At 42.4% G+C, this 14,619-nt stretch overlaps 1 protein-coding gene across 1 annotated transcript; it reads left to right on the forward strand.

Moving 5' to 3' along the window:
* Positions 1–1,839: 1,839 nt before the first annotated feature.
* Positions 1,840–3,447, forward strand: LOC118507186. The gene is made up of 4 exons (XM_036045258.1): positions 1,840–2,709; positions 2,779–3,178; positions 3,244–3,370; positions 3,415–3,447. The coding sequence occupies exons 1-4, from the start codon at positions 2,571–2,573 to the stop codon at positions 3,445–3,447; spliced, it is 699 nt and encodes a 232-aa protein (XP_035901151.1). The 5' UTR covers positions 1,840–2,570.
* Positions 3,448–14,619: the final 11,172 nt, after the last annotated feature.

The following is a 14,619-nucleotide window of genomic DNA, read 5'->3' on the forward strand; positions in this document are numbered from 1 at the left end:
ATGATGCGACAGTAATGATAAGCCAAACAAAGAGCTCCCAACCGACCATTTTGACACCGTCCGTCTTACCGTTCGTATGCCGGACGCTTATGACGAAAGGAAGCTCTCCCCATGGACGGTCCGGCATGTCATGGCGGCGATAGACGTCAGACGTATGACGGACGCCCATCTCTCTTAGAAGCTATGCAACGGGAAATCGATCAACTGCGAAAACAGGATAAAATAAATACAAAACAAATAGCACTCCAACGAACAATGTTGGAGATGCTAGGTGGTGCTCGACCGGCAACGGAGCAGCATCCTTTGATGGAATTCAAACAAATTGAGACCGCCCAAGAGCTTGCGGAATTGAATAGCCGACTTGGGAGCGATGTGGATAACAGAGTTGCTTTCGAAAACTGGCTGAAAATTAAAAGCTCCTACACTAGCAAAGTGCAAGAAGGAACTATACTCCGACGCCTTCCAATAATTTATGTCCTGAATGTTACGGAAGGAACGGTGTATTTCGTTAGGCAATTTTATCGCTTTCAGAGCTTTGGAAAATGCGATGCACTTGGCAGTAGACCATTTGGGTTGCCCTAACCGCCCTAAAACCCATCCTTTTAAAAGTTTCCGCATAATTCCTAAATCTAATAAATGTAACCGATCCGATATTATTATATCTTGCAGGACTCGATATTCCTAGACACCAAAACCGATCAGATAACAATCAGTCGAGACGCTCAGTTTTTAGAGAGGAGGCACAAGTCGACAGAGGCTGAAACGTCTACTCCAAAGGTTAATTATGAACTTATTGTATCTAACCTCAACACCAGTCAGTCCAATGACATCGGCAGTGACGTTCAGGAGAAGTCAAATGATGTACTTGAGTCGGAGCCCAACGGGGGCAGTTATTTCTCAAACAAGAGTCCAAGCAAAACGGGTGGTTCTGATGATGGTGAGTGGGAAAGTGCAGAAGAGGAACACGCATTTGACGATGAACGATCTACTGATACAGTTGAACAAAGTTTGAAGCGAAGCACCAGAGGAGTTCTTGCTCGATAGTTGAAAGATTATGAGGTGAATTGAGCAGTTGCCATGACGATGATGAACCCGTCAGTAATGAAGAAGCTATAAGTGGTGCAGAAGAAGATTCACGGAAAGCAGCAATGGCTGAGGAATATGAATCGCTTCAAAAGCACGGAGCATGGTGTCTAGTAGAATTACCATCAGAACGAATACCTATCGGTTGTAAATGGGTATATAAGAAAAAGGAAGATAGTGAATGGTAATGTGTATGTGGCTATGCCGAAGCGTGGTAGAAGGAGGAGTAAGAAGCCAGACTCGGTAGGATCGAGCACCGATTCGGCCGAGTCCAAGCGCTCGAGAAGCGTGGTTTCTTCCTCTTCGGAGGAAAGTGATGATACGATGAGCGTGGACAGTACGGAGTCACGTTCATCCACCAGCGTGCAGGAGGAAAACCTGGCACAATTCGTCACCGTAAACCGGCGACAACGGAAGGCAGCCCCGACTACGAAGCCTTCCACGACACGAGCTACGCCCGCTGTTCCTGCAGGGCGTACATCGGCTCCGGCTCCCGTAACCGCGGCAAAAATGCCTCCGATCACGGTGAAGTCGCTTCCAGTTGCTGTCCTGCGTCCGGAACTGCAGGCGCGAGGTATCACACCAGAGTTCCGTATCTCCGGCGTAGGCACGTCGATTACCGTCCGATCTCCTGCTGAACAGCAGGAGGTCCTTAACTACCTGCAGCAGCAGAATGCGGAATATTTTTCGCATGACGCTAAAAACATGCGTCCCTTCAAGGCGGTGCTTCGTGGGCTTCCGGAAACGGACCTCGCGGAGATCGTCAGCGAATTGAAGGAAACCCACCTGCTCGACGTTTTGAGGGGTGTTCGAGATTAAGCGCCGCGCAGAGGGCATACAAACCAGGTTGTATCTGGTTCATTTCAAGCGAGGAATGTGCTCGCTTACAAAGCTGGAGGCCGTACGGACAATCCAGCAAGTCATCGTGCGATGGGAGCCGTACCGCGGAGGGAAGAAAGGCCCGACCCAATGCCATCGATGCCAGGCTTTTGGGCATGGTACTCGCCACTGCCAGATTAATCCTCGGTGTGCCATCTGCACGGCGGAGCATCTCTCGGAGCAGTATCCATCGGGTTCGGGCACAGTAAAGTGCTCGAACTGTGGTGCTGCTCATCGCGCCGATGATCCGCCGTATCCAAAGCGGGCAAAATACATCGAGATTCATAATATAAAATAAAAATAATAAATATTCTTTATTTTGAACACATCTAACCTATTACCGATATGAGCAGTGCCGTGGAATAACAAAAATTGCTTCAAAAAAGCTGTGTGTGTGGCTGATACTGATCGCTACAATCGGTGTCTTGATCTGTGCGCGTGACAGTGTTACAAACTACCTAAGTGAAAAACATAGTTAACAAGTGTGTAGAGAATTTGTTCTAGCTTTGCGTTAACTATCAAGTAACTTACATACGTTTGCGCTTAAGTGACGCAAATTGCTTCCATTTCTCAAGTACATTCCTTGTAGTAGTGTTCGAAGTGTAACAATGTCGGTCAAAAGAATGCGTCGAACCGGCCAAACCAGCAAGATTATCAAAGCTAATAACGCTAAGCTAGAGGCAGAAGTATTTGGCGAGAGTAGTTCATTCGGTGCTAACATCATTCCTGCAGCAACCACGTATGAAGGTAAGAACAAGATTGACTATATGAAAGCATATTTAATTGCAATATTAATATCCATCGTTTGCATTCCAGATCCGGAACCAATTAGCCATCGTTCGTTTGATGAAGAGGTTGAAGCAGAAGCAATTATCATCGACTGGTTAATTTCCGATGATTGTGACAATATAGAAAGCTACGATAACATCAACGATGCGGAAGATGAAATTGAATCATCCTTGGACAACGTGCAGGAGTTCCTAGATGAAGAAGAACCATTTGAAGAGGTTACAAAAAAGTGGGCATTAAAAACGTACCAAACCCATCAAGCACTGAATGGTCTGTTAGCCATTTTACGTGCAAGAACCAACTACACTCTTCCCAAAGATGCGCGTACATTACCGGGAACAAAGCAATGCGGAAAAGATATTGTTCCAATCGAAGGAGGAGAATTTTGGTTCCCGGGAGTACGATCGGTGCTTAACAGACACTTTCGGTAAGTTAAATACGTTTGTAAGATAAACTTCAATTACATTATATTTTACTCTTTGTTTGTTACAGTAACGTGCAACCAAATGTGAGTTCATTCTCATTGAACCTCTCCATCGATGGACTTCCCTCGAACAAGAGTACCCGCAAACAGTTTTGGCCAATACTGATGAGCATTCAGGAACTGCCTGAAGCGCCAGTGCTAATGGTTGGAAATTTCTTTGGATCATCTAAACCAAAAAGCGTCGAGCAATACCTGAGGCCGCTTGTAAATGAGCTGAATGAGATGATACAGAATGGCATTGTGATAGCCGATAAGCTCATCCAAATACGCGTTAGAGCTATCATCGCAGATTCACCAGCGCGTGCGTTCATAAAAGGTAAGTTAGAGTAGCATTTACATAGTGTAATTTGCGCATAACTAGCACAGTATATTAATTATCTTTTCTCTTTTAGGTGTTGCATACTTCAATCATAAACATGGGTGCCAAAAATGTACAGTAGAAGGTACAGTAGAACCTATTTTCCGGATATCGACGCTCCAGTAAGAACGGATGAAGATTTCCGTGCATTGAAATATGGTGACCATCATAGAGAAACATCACCGTTCATAGATTTGCTCGTCTTTGACATGATCAAAGGTTTCCCTACATCAGATTGCCTGCATCTGCTTGACTACGGAATAACCAGAACATATGTTAATTGTTTGAAATCAGGCAAATTGGGATTGCATCGCAAGTGGTCACCAGATACAATTAGTAGGATTAATAATGTTCTTCAAAACGTGGAAATACCTATAGACTTTCACCGCAAGTTCCGCACTATCGAAGACACAGGCTTGTGGAAAGCCAGTGAATTCAATATGTTTTTGCATTATGCTAGCTTCATAGTGTTTAAAGGCATACTAACAGAAGAAGAGTATAATCATTTCATGTTATACTACTGTGCAGTTACACTGTTCTCAACCAATGTGTAAAGAGAACATTGGCCTGAGGCAGATCGTATGCTAAAACAGTTTGTAGTACAGTATGGTGTATTGTATGGTGAACATCGTTTAACCAGTAATCTACACAGTTTGGTGCATGTTTACGATGATGTATGCACATTTGGAGCCCTTAAAACTTTTTCTACCCATCCTTTCGAGGATAAGTTACAGCATGTGAAAAACTCGCTTCGAAACGGGCACAAGGTTTTGGCGCAGGCTTACTTACTTTTATTTATTTATTTTCCAGCTGAAACTGCTGTATTGAATTTGAATGCTGCTTTGTGCTTTGAAATCTCAGTGTTTATGTTTATGTTTTCAGCTGTCACTTTCAATAAAGGATAACAATCACACGCACAATGCGACATTCATGCTAGATGACACGCACACAAGAGAAAGAAATCGCGACGAAACAGCCAAGGGGCGAAATGGACGAAATCGGCGAAAAGCTGTCGAAATTTGGAAATCGTCATAAAACGCGTCCAAGTGATGGCTTTTATGACGGATTTTTGCTTCGGGATTTTTCCCCCATTTCGCTCGAATTCTACGTACCCCTGGCCCTCAATCGTGCTAGCCGGGGTTAGCGTTACCGCTCACCTAGAATGTAAGCATCTTGATTAATGTCAAAACGTCAAGTAATTAAAAAAAATCAATCTGTGTCCGACTGTTCGACAAGAAAGTTGTTTTGACTTATGTGAAATTAAATCTCAGAAGTGGGATTCGTACGTGAAAACCTATGCAGAAATGGTGACAAAAGACGAAATGATTTGTGCCCTGGAGAATGCTGGAATTGCGGTATATTCGCAAATGTGTGGATTATCGGGCACTTAATAATATAACGATAGGAGATAATTATCTTCTGCCTCTTATCGAAGTTACGGCACGTTGCAGTTACCTGAAACCCGCAAGGGCACTTCACGACAATTCCACCCGAAAACCAGCGCATGCAACGGACATCCACGCCGCCTGCACGTGGCCCGTTGACTCGACAGAACGTCAATTCAGATTTTTTTTTTATTATTCAGATAAAAGAGATCTAAATGACATTAGATCATCAGGTTGAAGTCCACCGCACGAATGCGCGCTGAAAGTGTTGAAGCTTATTACAGTAGAATTACAGAGTTGACTAGTTCGGTTCTAGAGCTCGTACGAATCAGACGTGTTTTTGTGTACTCGCTAGTGAAAGATAACCAACACATATAAAAACAGTTTGTAAAGACCGACTTCGAGATGTCGGTGAAAAAAGTCTCAACAATAAAGTTGGACTTCTCGAATTTGCCGACGAAACCTCCAGCAGGACAGGTAATAGAGTTTATTTACTCCAAACTTGGACTGAAAACGGAGCAGCTCAACAGAATTCATCTGAGGACGTCATCAACATGCACGCATGTAGAAATAAAAGATCCGAACGTTGCTTTGGAAATCGTCGATAAACACGACGGTCGGCATGTAATCGAATGCCAAGATAAAACCTACACAATCGCCGTCTCTACGGATGACGGTTCAACGATCGTGAAGATTCACGACGTTTCAGTGAATGTGACTAACACTGACATTGCCAAATATTTGAGCAATTATGGAGAAGTAGTGTCAGTAACTGAAGGTGTATGGAGTTCAGCATTCCCTAGTGCTGGATTACCGAACGGATTTAGGTACGCTAGAGTGATAATCAAAAAACCAATACCTTCTTATATACGAATCAACGGCGAAACGACGCTAGCCACATATAGAGGGCAACAACCGACGTGCAGAAAATGCGACAAGACGGTACATCACGGGATGACATGTGTGCAGAACAGGAAACTATCTGCACAAAAGTCAAACATTAGTGAGAGACTCAACACATATGCAACCATCACTGCTACAAACACCACGAATAATGCAAACGAAACCACACCATCGCTAATTGTAACGGCAGCACCAACACAAGCACCTGGTACGGGAGGCTGCATCAGTACAGCATCCCAAAAACCGGGTACTTCGAAACTCAACACGAACACGACACCAGATAAGATGATATCACCAATACGACACACAAATACGGAGAACAATAGACAATCTCGATCGCTGTCCGCAAAAAGACAAGCTGATAAAAAGCTGACAGACCAGATACAAATAGTGACCAAGAAAGGAAGGACGCGGTATACGAACTTGACAACATCTGACGCAGAAATCAAAAAAGGTAGGAGAGAAAGCACATAGTGAAAAGTAATTGAGAAAAAAAAAGAAAAAAAATCAAAACCGTTATGATGTCCAATAATCATAACAGCAATAGATCATACCGAATTGCCTCTATAAACATAGCTAATATTTCAAATAGGACAAAATGTGAAGCTTTAATGACCTCTGCTCTAAAACTAGACTTAGACGTAATTTGCATGCAAGAGGTTAACGAACATTCGTTAATTTGTCTGAGAGGTTACAACATTACAACCAATATCGATGAAAGAGAGAGAGGAACAGCTATTGCCGTACGAGAGGAAATAGATGTCACGCACATTGAAAAGAGTTTGGATGGGAGATTAATATCGCTGTGTTTAAATGCAGACACAAGACTCACCAATATATATGCACCATCTGGCACACAACAAAAATACGAACGTGAGCAGTTTTTTCAACACACATTAGCATACTATTTAAGGTTTCCTTATAAGTATAGTATAATTGCGGGTGACTTTAACTGCGTAATCAACAAAAAAGATGCGTTAGGAAGCTCAAACTTCAGTAATGCACTAAGAAACGCAATATATCACATACAGCATATAGACACTTGGTATATCGTAAAAAAAGACGTTGAATTCACTTATATTACATCCAACACGGCCTCTAGGATTGATAGAATATATGTTTCGAAAAATTTGAAAGAATCCGTACGTATGGCTGAGATACAAAGCGTAGCTTTCAGTGACCATAGAGCGTACATAATTAGAATTGCAATACCCAACAGTAGCAATGAAAACATCCATAGACGTAAACTCTGGTCGTACAAAAAACATTTGACAACTCCTGAAATAATTAACGAATTCAATGAAAACTGGACTAAATGGACCAGATTCAGAAGAAACTACGGTAATTGGACAGAATGGTGGACTAATTTTGCAAAACCGAGGATAAAAAGTTTTTTCAAATGGAAAAATAGCATATATTATAAAGAATACAATAGGCAATATGAATCCATGCTAAGTAAAAAAAAAAAAAAAAAGATCACACTAACAAGCTCAGCCATCGAGATGGACGAAACGTGGAAAGGCCACGAACACACGTTTATTAAGCTATACAACATATGATAGCTTTAGACACATTCGTGACAGAGGCTTAGGTGACCCGCTGTCAATGTTCTGTAAGAATTACAAGCCAGAAAGTTTAGCGAAAGCTTACCATTATTGCATTCAGTTTCAAAATGTGGATGCAAGAAATGCGCCATATAGAGGGCGAACAATCGATCCTGTACCTACACCACGTTGTAACGTGCCACAACGACTGCCCAAACCAATGTATTTAAATTTTCCACCAACAGTTCTCTATCAGCCTCCGACTCGATCGGACGCGTCTAATCGTTACCTGCGATTAGTAATATAGAGATATCACACTTACAAACAACAATTATAGTGAAGGGAAAGGGAAAGCTTGCTCGGTCTTCAGCCATGGGCCGAAGCAAGAACAAAATAGCGCCAGGTGATGCAGTCCCGGTCGGGTATCACCACGAGCACGATAACTACGACATCCTCAGTGAAGACGAAGAAGCTCCAACAACGCTGGCCACATCGGTTCCATCAAAACAGCAAAAATCAAAAAGTCCACCAATTGTTGTCACCGGCACACAAAAATCCGTCGGAGGTAGTAAGCTACACCACCGCCAACAGCACACGCAAAGGTATTGTGGTGAACACGACAACACCTAACGACTTCAAACTAGCAGTGGACTTTTGAAAAACGACACAACCATTCGTTCTACACGCACGGTAGCTACCAGAGGACAAAACAACAAAGGTGGTAATCGTCGTGTTACCCGTACAAGAGACAGAATCTGTCAAAGCTGCGCTCGCAGAAGTAAACATCACACCTAGGGTGATTAAAAAGCTAGAGATAAAGAAAAAAAACGGTATGATGACCAATGTATGTATCTCCTCCACTTCCCGCGAGGATCAATAACCCTCAGCGAGCTGAAACAAGTTAGAGCAGTAGACCATCATCGTGTTTACGTTGAGTGCTACTCTAATAGAACACGGGCCCATGCAGTGTACTAACTGCCAGCGATACGGCCACGGTAGCGCCAACTGTTACCTCTCTCCTGTGTGGCGTGAAATGTGCCGGTAAACACGCATCAAAAGCAGGTCCGCTAAGACAATCTACTACCTGTCCAGATGGTAAAATAGCCCCAACCAAGGTGAAGTGTGCGAATTGTGGAGAACACTGTGGCGATCCGATATTCGATCCGAACTAGAGTTCCGGATCGGATTAGGATTATGTTAATCGGGCATCGAGCGGCATCGGCTGTCAAGCCGAGGATGACGAACAGGATTGAGCAGGTTTTACAACGGACGCCATCAATAGCGGTGCGGAGATAACGATACCGCAGCACCTATTTGTGGACGCAAGTCAAAAAGGCGTATTGCTGCGTGCTTTATTTACGAACGATCGACGCTTCAGGAGAAGCCCAATGTTCCCTGGTCAGTGCCAAGGCGAAGGTCGCCCCATTGAAGCCGCTTTCTATTCGCAAATTGGAGCTACAGGCGTGTTTATTGGGATCCCGGTTTGTCGCCAACGGACGGTACAACGGTACAATAAGAATAAGAAATGCTGAACGCGATCGGTCGCCAACGGACAACCGAAGAACTGCTGGCCGCGATCGGTCAGCAATAATTAGGTATAAAACGCGAATAACTTTCAATAAAGATTGTCATTTCACCATCACAACGAGTCTGAGTATTATTGGTCTTTAGTCGGCGTGACATGCGCCGAGTCTAAAGAAACGCGCCGCGAGGCTAGCTTCGCGCACGCGACATGGTGGCTCCAGAGAGGAACATCAAACTCTCACTCTAACTCGTTCTAAATCGCTGAATACAACGCGTTTAGGTGAAGTGACCCACGGACGGGACGAAAACGGTTTGGGACGTAAGGTGTGATCGCAGCATAAAGTGACGCCGGCCAATTTGTACGTGGCTCGGTACATTGAACAATTATTGACAGTTCGATAAATTCGACGCGCACCAGTGAAAAGTGCAATTTCAGCATCAAGTTATGCCGGCCATCTAAACCATCATCGATGATTCGATAAGTTCGACGCGCGACACGATTATTAAAATATACGCAGCAACATCATCCTCTCGGTGGCAAGAGAAGGGTTCTATGGTACTGTTGCATTGGCATGGATAGGAGCTGGCCCAAAGAACTATAAATCATTCGTTGCCCACATGGTGGCGGAAATTTTGGAACATACGAAGGTGTACGGAATGTGGTTTCATGGACCGGACTTCTTACACCGTCCTGAAGATACTTGACCAGTACGCAGTATCGTAAAGCACAGTCCTTTGGAAGAAATGCGTCGATTGAATGTGCAGGTGGAGGACCCGGTCAAGGAGATGCTCCCTATACTCATCGAACGTTATTCACAATTGGAGAGGTTGTATAGCGTCGTAGCATGGATTTATCGATAATTTGACGCAGGAAGGCACATGGACATCAATTGCTCAAGGGAGTTCTAAGACAAGAAGAATTTCATAAGGCGGAAGTTGCTATGTGAAAGCGGGCGTATTCTGAGTTCTGAGACACCAGTAATAGCAGATGGCGCACGGTAGCTAAGAAGAGTCCTGTATACTAGTTACTACCTTTTATAGACGAAGAGGGTGTTCTCCGTATGAGAGGTAGGGTTGGGGATGGCCGCAGAAGTACCGTGGCGCAAGTGGTAAAGAGCTGTGTCTATTGCAAGATTCGGCAATCGTAACCACACATTCCACCGATGGCCCCATTACCAGTTCGATTTGAAAGCTCGAGCAGAGCAGTCGCATTTCGATTCCGGTGATAAGAGAACAATCAAGCATCCAACGCAAAGGCTGCGTCGAAAAGCACGCTAAATGTGGACTTCTCAACAGTGCCCAGAAAAGTCCCTCATTTGGAAGCAGTGACGTTTATTATGGAGAAACTCGGTGTGGAGAAATCGGATGTAGTGCGTTTACACCTGAAATCGTCACACATCGCGTTCCTGCAATTGAAGGACGAAACCTTGGCGCGCCGAATCGTCGAAGACAACGATGGAATGCATTCCATAACCGCCAACGGGAAAGAAATCCCGATATCCGTAAAGATGAACCACAATTCTGTCATCGTAAAACTACACGACCTGTGGAGTTTATGACCATTACTCGTGGTCATAAAACGATAGGGTAACAATCGCCAGACATTGTAACATTACAGACCTCCTACACTAGCCGACGCCTGGCAGGGGTCAAACGCATCAGCATACCGAGTTAGGATAAAGGAGATCGTTGTAATGCTATTTCATGTTCTTTTTCCCACAGAATTTTAGTATATAAGACAGGATTTTTTGAGAATAAAATTGACTTGTAATCCAGACCTCAACGAAGAAGCTTGTGTTTCATTGTTTGGGTATCCATACATGTAAGAAAGGAAAAGCGCTAGTGGTAGTGAGAGAGAGAAATAACGGTAGCGAGATCAGGAGAACGAGAGCGAACTAGGAACGAGTAGCGAGAGAGAGAGCGCGCAGCTTTAAAATCGGGAGCGCGGGTTAAGCGCGGGGAGTTGAATTCGGACCGCGAAGCGAATAACATGTTGTGAACTGAAATCTAAATAAAGCGTTATTTGTCTAAACCGAATAAAGACTTCACATACAGAATCGGGAAAGTTTCACCTTTGCCTTCCCTCCGGATGTTGGTCCCGCACTTTGGTGTCTCCCCACTCCGTCGGAAGAATTAGGCGAAATTAAGCCAAGCAAGAACCACGGTTAGATACTTCTCCTGGTTATCCAGCACAAAAGGTTAATCGTCTCATCGAGCTACGGCATTCCCGTTGTCCACGCCGAGTTAGTGAAGTGCGAGTCCGCCGCTAAAAACTTCTCTTGGTTATCCAGGAAAAAAGGTTAGCCGCCTGATTCAAGCAACTCTGACAAGGCCAGGAATCGGTGCGGAGATCTCCGAATCGACCATTCCTTCGCGTGGCCATCGGACGACAAGAGACACTTGTCACACACAGAGGTCAAAAGCGCCCATGCCGTTATTGCGAGCTATCCGCACACTTTGGTATGACCTGCACGCAAAATCGTAAACTCGTAGCGCAGAAAGCAAACGTGCAAGAGAGGATAACCTCATACGCAGCAGTAGTGGACGGTAGAGGAGCATCATCATCGTTTGAGAGAGCAGTGCCAAAAGCAGCCCACGCACCAACACATGCGCTTAAAGAGACCCGTTAGGCAAGTGCTCCCAGTACATATCAAGTTTCTGATACGATTCCCTCTCCCCCTTCCACATGCGCTAAGTCCCATACGCATGTTCCCGATCCCACTGAGTCCCACAATTCCCGCTCTTCGTCTCTCAAAAGACAAGGGGATACAGTGAAAAAGACGAAATGGACTACTGTCCTGCCAAATAAAAAAAAAAACCTCATAGAGATAACCGAGTACGGAGTGAACAAAAAACAACGGTGATATGGATCCAAACATACCATCAGTTGGTCGTGGCGAGTGAGAAAGTCATCCTATTAAAATGGCGTCGTTTAATTTGGTAACTGTGAATCTGAACACCATACAAAATCAGACAAAACTAGCTTGTTTTGAAACCCTCATGCGTGACTTAGAAGCTGACATAATCTTCATGCAAGAAGTTGCTAATAGTAATATCGCATTAAAAGGATACGAAGTCATAACTAACGTAGACTACACAAAAAGAGGAACCGCGTTAACTATAAAACCACATCTCACAGTAACTAACATAGAACGCAGCCGCGCATTCAAGACTTATAAAATGTGACATACATAACGACATCACGTTGTGTAACATTTACGCACATTCGGGTACACAAAATTCTGAAAAGTAGAACTTAGTTTTTCAATAATACAATACCGTATTATTTGAGAGATTGCAAACAAAAACTAATCGTTGCTGGAGATTTCAATTCGATTATTAGACCTCTCGATTCAACAGGAAATAGTGGAATTTGTCATTCTTTAAAAAATCTAACACAAGCTCTAAATCTCAGGGATGCTTGGGAGTTAATTCATAAAAAAAGAGTTAAAATTTTTCTATATAACTTCCAATTCTACATCTCTCATAGATAGAATATACGTATCAGAAAGCATAAAAGAAGGTGTAAGAACTACTGCATATCACGTTAATGCATTTTCAGATCACAAAGCTCATAGCCTACGTATATGTTTACCGATATCAGTACAAATGTCACGAACAAGAAAAGCGTATTGGACCATAAGAAAACAGATACTAAACGACAAAAAAAAACATTACAGAATTTGAATTCCGTTGGATCAACATTACGAAGCGTAAGAAAAATTACTCAAGCCGGATCGATTGGTGGGTTTATTTTGCAAAACCCAAAATCATAGCTTTTTTTTCAAATGGAAAAGCAATGAATAAAATTAAGGAATGTCGACATCAACAAAACCGTCTTTATTCCGAGCTGAAGCGAGCATATGAAAATTATTTTGGGCAGTCCATCTGAAACGGTTAAAATCAATCAAATAAAAGCTAAAATGTCAACATATTTCAATCCATAATACCACTAAAAGAAAAAGTATCCGATTTAAAACATAGGAATATTGCAACTCATATCTTTCGACCTAAACCAAGCTTTTGACTGAGTTAATCGTACTTATCTTTACAAAACAGTGGAACAAATTGGAATTAACAAACATATAATCTCAATACTAAAATCAACAGGAGACAAAGCCACATCCCAAATACTTATCAATGGAAAATTATCCCAACCTATACCAATTCAAAAATCCGTACGTCAAGGCGATCCAATATCCATGCTTTTGTTCGTAATATACCTAAATCCCCTAATACAGGAACTTGAAAAAATATGTGCTGGTGAAAACGATTGCCTTACGGTATATGCCGACGATATTTCAGTAATATCGTCCGCTCCAGATAAACTTCACAGGGCAAAAGAAGCGATACTTAAATTTGGAGAAGAAGCAGGAGCAAAGCTAAATCTGGCAAAATGCAAAGAAACAGAGGTTGGTTATACAGCCAATCTTAACAATATTAAAATCTCTTGGATAAATACCACCAAAAACGTGAGAATTCTAGGAGTTAAGCTTCTGAACGACATAAGGCTAATGGGGAAAATAAACTGGGAAGAAGCAATACAAAAACTAAAATACCATGCTTGGAATAACAAAAGCCGTCATCTAAATTCGATCCAGAAGGTTAAAATATGCAACACTTACATTCTTCCCAAGCTCTGGTACATAGCGTCGATATTTCAACCGCTCAACTCTCACATAAGCAAAATTAAGGCAGAACTAGCCAGATTTGTTTGGGACAGAGGAAAGCTTAGAATTCCAGCGCTAACTCTATTTCTGCCCCTAAACCAAGGCGGACTTGGCCTGCACATGCCAGAATTAAAAAGCAAAGCTTTATTGATAGATAGGTATATTCGCGACAAGGACATCACTACATTCTCAAAAATGGCTTTAGAAAATCTAAACAATCCTCCCAACATAACCAATTCAAATATACCCTGCATTGCAGGGTTTCCGAGAAGAACTAACGATGTGCGAGCCATTTCTGGGCAATGGCTAGGATGAAGTAAACAACTGCCAGGTAGAACTGGCGATCTGTTGCCCTTTCTGGACTATGGCCAAGTTGATCTAGACACAGGCAAGGTTGAAGTGGACGATGGCCAGGTTGAACTGAAATGTCAAATTTGAAACGATTGCTGAAGCGTTCGCAAACAGTTGGGGTAACGCTTGAAAAATATTTAAAAAATGACCGGTAAAAAGCATATTTTTTGTAATTAATTGTTTTAAAGGATATTAATTGAAAGAGAACGCTTAAATTGCAACGTAGCTTGTATGTAATTATATTATTATTTACTACGGTTTGAAAATGTTTCAATGCTCAAAAACAAATATTTTTTTTAATAACGTTGTGTTTTCTTTCCAATGTATTTTTTTATTTTTCTGTAAAATATGCAAAACAAAAGATAAAAGAATTCGAGTCATTGACTATAAACATAAACTTCAACTGTCATCTTCTGTCAAAAGGTAAAATTTAAACAACATTACAAAACAATAATATTTGTTTTTGAGCATTGAAACATGTTCAAAGCGCAGAAATAATAATTTTATAATTACATACGAGCTGGGTTGCAATTGAAGCGTTCTCTTCAATTAATATCCTTTAAAAAAAATATTACAAATAATATGGTTTTTACCTTTTTTTTTATTTTGTTAAAAATAAAGCGTTACCCCAACCGTTTGCGAACGCTTC

The sequence above is a fragment of the Anopheles stephensi genome, chromosome 2, assembly GCF_013141755.1.
Source record: "Anopheles stephensi strain Indian chromosome 2, UCI_ANSTEP_V1.0, whole genome shotgun sequence".
Taxonomy (NCBI): domain Eukaryota; kingdom Metazoa; phylum Arthropoda; class Insecta; order Diptera; family Culicidae; genus Anopheles; species Anopheles stephensi.